We start from the raw sequence: 7,943 nt of genomic DNA on the forward strand, positions 1-7,943 counted from the left end.
TAAAAAAGTACATGTTTTTATTGTTTTGAGAGAGAGGGGAGGAGAGGCTGAGAGAGAGAAACATCGATTGGCTGCCTCCTGCACAGCACCAATGTGGGATCGAGCCTGTAACCCGAGCATGTGTTCTGAACAAGATTCATATTGGTGTCTTCTTAGTGCATGGGACTACCCTGAATCAACTGAGCCACACTATCCAGGACTGGCCTCAGATTTTGACAGGACAATTCAATGCCCATGTTGAGCTTGATTTGAAAAAAAGAATCCACCATTTTGCAATGATTATTGGCTACTATTGATACTAGAATGTCTAATATTTTTAAATTTCTGGAGCCATGTCAACTTAGGTCTGTTTGATTCTCAAAATTTGAGTTTGACACTAGCTAGATGTGTAACTTTAGACAAGACATACTCTCTCTGTCTTACTTTTCATAATTACTAAAGATAATTATACAAGCAGGAGGAATAGCACCACGTCAACTTCGGCCTGGGTTCTTAAAGTGGGCTGCAAATTCATCTGCGTTTTACTAGTCATCTCTCTGCCACTTTCTATAGAAAGTTAATTTCAACAAACGCTCACACTCACCATCCATATGCTCACAGAGAATAAATGGATAGCAAGGGAGAAACAAAATTAGTGCAAATTGGTGGCTTTAAAGTAAAAGTAGTCCCAGAACTGCTTTTTGGTTAAAGATAAGCCAGAACTTTTGTTCAGAGTCTCCAGCTTGACACAATCAGTAAAGTAGATTATTCATAACATTTTCTTAATCCAAAAAAGGCAGATGGAACATTATTAAAAAAATCATGCATTTATTGACCAGATGATTACTCAAAATTTTCCTTACTTGAATCTACATTAGATATATTATAAACACCTCATGATATTTAACATATGCTTTACCTTGGTCAATAATCTCTGGTATCTTCTGCGTTCTAGCCATCCTCTGACATAAGCCTGCATGACGGTGAGCATTTTAATCATTTTTTTGGTGATTATAGATTTGGTCCTTTCCCGGAATACTTGGAAAATTTCTATGTGTGGTCCAATTCTCTTAACTTTGCTGTCAAGTTTACTGGTTTTACTTATACTAGTAGGTGCCCTAAAAATAAAATACAAAATGTTTTATTAGAGTTAGTTAAAAAAAAAACACTTTTGAAAAGTCTTAAATTCATTTCACTGGTAAGTGTATTGAAATAAGAAACACGTCATGTGAGGTGTACACAGAATTTATACACATTGCTTAAACCTGTCAATGGGTTAGTGAACGCGCCAGAATCAATATAGCTTGTATAAAATTAATCTTCTGGAAAAAGAAAACTCAAAATAAAGTGAGTTTCTCAAAGCTTATTCACAACTATTCAAAAGAGATAAATAGAATCCAAGGGAAATAGTATTTTCGTACGACGAGACAAGTTAGTCAAAATAATTATACTGTCCCAGAAGCTATTAAGCTAAAGAATACTTCATATTGATATGGTAGTGCTACTCTACTTAGCAACCTTCTGAAAATTAATTTCATTTTCCAAATACCACCAATTGAGTGGTATTGGTAGGGTCACAGACTATAGGATCGAAGAAGTGAGGGATCATACTGGAAACGAGGTCAAGCCCTGCAGTACTGATATTGACAGTCCCTGCAGTGACAAGAACATATGAAAAAAACTGCTGTCTTTCTTTCACAGATGCTCACTCTGTAACTTTAGTATTCCTGCACCTTCATTTTTCTTTTGTATATCTGTTGAATTTTTTTTATATAGCAGTCAGTTTTTCAATGTCTTCCAAAGTCCAGTTTCATTGTAATGTAAATACAAAAGGATTTTTTTTTATTATTCTTTTTAATTGCTTTTGATTCTGCAACTTGTCACAGCTGATGTTCCAATGAGACTGCCTGGTGAACTTCACCAGAGCTGAGGCTTGCCCTAAAGTGCACTGCCTAGAGACTTCCGAGTCCCAGGTCCAACTTTCATAATCCCCACAGTGAAAGGCACTGACTCTGTTTCTGCTTTTTTCTCCCCCTCTGAGTCTGTTTTGATATCTTCATTAAGCTGATTCTTAATGCATCTTGTTCGGTTTTATACAAAGCCATTATTTTTCTTCACTTAGTGACAGAAATGTTGAAGGTCTGATTTTGATGGTTTGACTCATCTAGTCTCTTTTGGGCAATATATTTCAGGGAATCCCACATCAGTCTTTTTCATTATCTTTTCAGTTGGTTTGCCTTGCAGTTTGTGGCATGTTCAGAAATACCCTGTATCATGTTGTTTGAATACCAGTATAGCTAAAAACATTCAAGAAATAATTTTGGGCTCACTATAATGATGTCAGTTGCAAGTCATGAGATATTCCTAATAAGCATTTCTTGGAGATCCTTTTTGTCTGCTTAACCTTCCTACTCCCAAGTAGTGACATTGCTCAGGCACTAAAAATTGTATTCCATATGATGTTGAACCTATTGCTAAAGATGTAGTATTTAGACTGTTGGTTTCTTTGTGCTTGTATATATAAATGAAAAATGTCCTTGTTCTTGCCTTGTACAGTTTCTAGTAAATGTAACTCTTTTGTATCTATGACTTCTTCCCATCATTCTCTCTCTCTCTCTCTAAAAAAAAACAAACAAACAAAAAAAAAAACTTCTGTAGATTAATGAGTAAAAAATATATTTTGGCCCTAACTGGTTTGGCTCAGTGCATAGAGCGCCGGCCTGTGGACTAAAGGGTCCCAAGTTCAATTCTAGACAAGGGCACATACCTTGGATGCAAGCACATACCCAGTAGGGAATGTGCAGGAAGCAGCTGATTGATGTTTACCTCTCATCAATGTTTGTAACTCTCTATCCCTCTCCCTTTCTCTTTTTAAAAAGTCAATAAAAATATATTAAACAATATATAGATATATATTGTTCTCTGGAGACATATCTTATTTAAATATTATAGACAAAACTATCAGAAAAAAAGAAAAATGAAGGAGAGTTTTCTGTCTATATTAAGACTAGAGACCCAGTGCATGAAAATTCATGCACTCGGGGGATAGGGGGGAGAGGAACCAGCCCAGCCTGTGCCCTTTTATACCCTGGGAGCACTTGTGGGATTTCCGACTGATGGCTTAGGCCCACTACCCAGGGAGAGTGGGCCTAAGCCATCTGTCGGACATCCTTAGGGCTAGAGCAGAGGTGGGAGAGGCTCCCGCCACTGCCGCTGTGCATGCCAGCCATGAGCCTGGCTTCTGGCTGAGCTGCACTCCCCCTGTGGGAGCGCACTGACTACCAGGGGACAGTGCCTGCATTAAACATATGCCCCCTGATGGTCAGTGCACATATAGTGACCAGTAGTTTCGCCATTCAGTCAATTTGCATATTACCCTTTTATTATATAGGATTGATATTGAATAGCTTAGAAAAGAAGATGTTCTGATTTCTAAGAGGATTTTTGCTTGGTTAATATACCAATTTTTACAAGTGGGCTTTGATGTATTAAATAAACAGAATGGAGGTGAAGTGGACATAATTATTTCTGGCTTGTTCAGAACTTCAAGACCTATTATAAAATTTAAAGAATTCTGAGTTCATGGCTTTTTCTTTTTTTCTCAGAGAATAGATAAGAGAAATGTTATTATATAAATGCCCAAATGAGCCGAGTTAATATTCAATGTTATGTTCTCTAACAACGAAGTGTAAATAAATCTTAAAGTGATATGTGTGATAGATTCTAAATTGATGTGTGATGTTTATTTTTGAATCTTCAGCAGTGGTCGCAAGAGTTCTGGTCTACTTGAGTATAAATGGCACAGAGTTCTTAGTCATCTATGGAAAAGAGTGTGTGTGTGTGTGTGTGTGTGTGAGAGAGAGAGAGAGAGAGAGAGAGAGAGAGAATTGAAATTAATTGTTTTGGTTAAAAGCTATACCGAATATTAAAAAATGAAACTATATTAAGTAAAAATACTATAAATACAAACACATTTACCAAGTGATGGATGTATTTTGTGGGGTTTTTTTTTTATAAATGAAAAATAAAATAACATTATCTTAGGCCTTAGACATATGGATTTTGATCAATGGTACATTTCTAAATAATTAAAAGCTAAAAATAAAGAAAAGGGACATTTGGGGTTGAAGCATCTATACTAATAAAAGGGTAATATGATAATTAGACCAGGTTTACAGGACATCTGCCTTCCTTCTGGACAGTTAGGGGACAGTTTGGGGCAACCAGGTTGGCAGGGTATCCGATAAGGGGCAACCAGGCCACCAAGCAGAGGCAGTTAGGGGCAATCAGGCAGGCAGGCAGGTGAGCAGTTAGGAGCCAGCAGTCCTGGATTGCAAGAAGGATGTCCCAGTTGGGTCCCAGAAGGGAGAGGGTACAGGCCAGTCTGAGGGACCCCTCCCCTGCCATGAACAAATTTCATGCACTCGGCCTCTAGTGACTGATAGAAGATTTAATGAAAAGCGAACTATATTAACAAACAATGGGTTGAAAGAAGCTATAAATTATACCAAATTTTGACAGATCAGGTGTAATGATCTTAGTTATAAAATAGAGAAGTGCTTATTAATCATTGTTTATACAATATGACATAGGTGATATATAAAAAAAACATAAAATTAAAATTTTATTTACTTTCTCTTATATTGATGAACAGATTTTTGAATACAGTCTGCTCTTAATTTAACAAAGAAAATATCAGCCCCTTCAATATAGTTTTCTAGAACATAAAAGTTCCTTATATCACAAAATATTCCTTTTATCATGCTCATGAATCTTTTTTCTTCTGTGTGATCTACTTTTTACAAAAACTGGTATTACAAATATTTTGTTACTTGTGGCTGTTACTTTTTTTATTTACTCAAAAGACTCATATTTTGCCTACTCTTACAATTATTTCCAATATTGTTTTCTCCAAATTCAAGCCCCAGATTAAAAAACAAACTGTTATGTCATTTTAACCTATCTTTTGGGTATGCCATGTAGTTGCAAGACTGTACAAAGATTTTCTTCTTCACTATTAAAAGGAGGGATGCTAGAAATGACAAGGCATATTTCTCACAGCTGTTATATAAATTAACCAAAGATAGCCCTTGTATATTGGCCCCTTTGTTGTTTACTTCTTAAGTCAGACTAGGACCACGAGCTCAGAAGTCTGCTGGCTCTAAACTCAAAATCGATGGACATCCAATTATTTTAAACATGGCCCAAATAAGCATATTTAGAGACTGCCTGCTTTGCATATCCCACCAAACTACAACTAACATCTGTTGACATAGGTAACACAAATGTTGGGATTGAAAAGACTGTACACCATGGGTGTCCTTTGGGATTTTCTTAACCAGAAACTCCCCATCATGCTACTGAATGACATCACCTAAATATACAAGCCCATCTCTGACCCTTCTCTCTCCTACTCTCTTCTCATTCTGGGTGGTGGCTCTGTGCCATCATCTCTAGATAGTTTGCTGTGAGGGACTTTCCCTCTCATGAAAAGTTATCTATGTGATGCCCAAATAAAGCCTGTTATGTGCTAGTACCACTTCCCAGCCATATCATTTCCTTGATTAGCCCAGAATCCTTAAACTTATTGCAATGCCCCATGGCTTTATTTCATTCATCATGATATTTAATAGCTGTCTTATAAGTCCAAAATATCTAGGAAAGGATGTGAGTGATCAAAGAAAAGTTCTGCATCCTTAACTTTAATATATAACAACTAAAATATCCTATAAAATAAAAGGCAAATATGCAAATTGTCCCCTCAGGAGTTCAACCAGGAGACTGGGTGTTCAATTGCTTGCTATGATGTGCGCTGACCACCAGGGGGCTGTGTGGAACGTGGCAGGCGACCAGTGGTGGTGGCAGGGTGCTGAGAGAATGAGGGAAGGGGGAGGTGAGGAGGCTGGGATGTGGGAAACCTGATCAGCCCTGATTGCTGGCCAGTCCTAGGGACTCTACCCATACACAGATTTCATGCACCGGGCCTCTAATTATTAATATAAATATATTGGAAGCATACTGGGGAAATGGTTGCAATGATGGCCAATTGATGATTCCTTAGATCCACATATTTGCAATTTGATTTTATAGCTCCACCCATCAAGAGGTAGCGTCTATTTTACCCAACTATGTATCTGGGCTGACTTTGTGAATTGGTCTGACCAATAGAATCCTATGTAAGTGATGCTGTGATTATCCTTAGCATGTGTTAAGAGGCCTTACACAACACAATTCCATCTCTTAGACCCCTACATCTACATGAGAACAAACGGGCAACTCTCAAAAAATAAGAGACCACATGGAAAAGAGACAAGTTGTTTGCAATTTAAGTGGGTTGTACCCAGTGAGTGCTATTAGCTGAGTCTGAACCAGATCATCAAAATTGTCACATGAGAATAATAATGGTTATTTGAAGCCACCAAATTTAGTAATGTTATTGGAGCAATGCTTAACTGATACATGTACTTATGTTTATATCGAATTAATTTTTAGATTTTTTTATTTTAAAGATAAATTATCTCTGTCAAGTATTAACATTCATGACAAGTAGTTTATAAGTTTTTTTGTTTGTTTGTTTGTTTGTTTGTTTTAACTTGAGGTTTGTGAGTGCCTGCACTGTGGTAATATGTTCTTATTTCAAGGTGCTCAATGACTAATACCTTGTGGATAGCCCTCCAGTAGAGGGCCCCATTCCTCTCTACTCTGATATTATTGGTTATATACTACATATACACTAAATGATATTACACTATTTAGTCTTATCTTTAACAGGAAGTTTCTGCCTTTCTCATACTTGCCCAAAGCTCCTGATACAGGTTACAGTTCAAAAATTATGTCTTCTATAATATATATAAAAAAAAAATGGTAGCCTTTTTAAGAATGCACTTTTTCTAATACCTTATAGTAGAAGTAAGACATGACCACAGGTTTTTCAATTTAAAATGATATTATAACCATGAACCTGCTGTAATTCTTTTTTTCCAGAAATAGAAAACTTTACGTCTGCTTAATCCAATGTCCAAGAAAAACATAATCATCTAGAATTGCATAAACAGATTAAATTATGATTAACATTAATTTTTAATTAATATGTGAGAAATATCTCCTTTTGTGAGAAACTATAAAATTCAATTTTTTTTTCTTTACTTGTATAAACTAGACTGAAACACCCTTTAAAAGGTATGGAAATGGTTTCAACTAACCACTCAGAACTCTAGAAAATAAATTCTAATAAAATTTTAATATTGGTCAGAAGTTAATAAATTATCGAAAATAATTTTACAGAAATTAAAAGCACATATTAATTTATGTTATCTACAAAACAATGTATCATAATAGTTAAGTATATACAAAACACCTTATTTAATTTATTATATGAGTGTTTATTTACAAAGTTTTGATAAAGATCGATACTTTTTTCTAACATAATTAAAAAAAATCTAACCTACGGTATATCCATATTCCATACTAAAGATACTTTATTAAAGACAAGTCATTTTACTAGATACAGTGGCTGCTATTAAGGAACAAGGACTCACTTATGTGAAAATGATGGCCACTAAGTTAACTAGCCTGGTTTCTCTTTTATTGATTAAGGGATTCTCACCTGATAGAATGTCAAACAAACAAGGAATATTATAAATGTTGAGGATGTTAAAAAGAGACAGAAGATGCTTACACTATTGGTAGGTGAGATTTGGAAAACATATTTTGACTCTTAAAAGACCAATAAGTAGGAATTATCTTCCAAATATACTTTTTAAATTTGTCTTTCTTTACAATGTCTTAAGATAATTCTGATATAGAGATAATTATTATTTTTACAGATTCTTAGTCATTAAAAATTCTCTATAAAACTATTAGAAAATCTTTATGAAGATGAAAACATGACCCCTGACCAATTTTTCTCAATGGACAGAGCAATGGCCTGCGGACTGAAAGGTCCCGGGTTTGATTCTGATCAA

General features: G+C 35.5%; 1 protein-coding gene across 1 annotated transcript in view; it reads right to left on the minus strand.

Annotated features, from left to right (window-relative positions):
• Positions 1–7,438, minus strand: part of LOC118711317 (IQ domain-containing protein M-like) — a 123,590-nt gene extending 116,152 nt beyond the window's left edge. The window contains exons 1-2 of the mRNA XM_036424339.1: positions 7,428–7,438; positions 899–1,097 (exon numbers count right to left, since the gene is read on the minus strand). Of these exons, the coding sequence (XP_036280232.1) occupies positions 899–1,097; positions 7,428–7,438 (210 nt within the window). The remainder of the gene's footprint in view (positions 1–898; positions 1,098–7,427) is intronic.
• Between the last annotated feature and the right edge of the window lie 505 nt (positions 7,439–7,943).

Source organism: Pipistrellus kuhlii, unplaced genomic scaffold (assembly GCF_014108245.1).
Source record: "Pipistrellus kuhlii isolate mPipKuh1 unplaced genomic scaffold, mPipKuh1.p scaffold_m20_p_8, whole genome shotgun sequence".
Lineage (NCBI taxonomy): Eukaryota > Metazoa > Chordata > Mammalia > Chiroptera > Vespertilionidae > Pipistrellus > Pipistrellus kuhlii.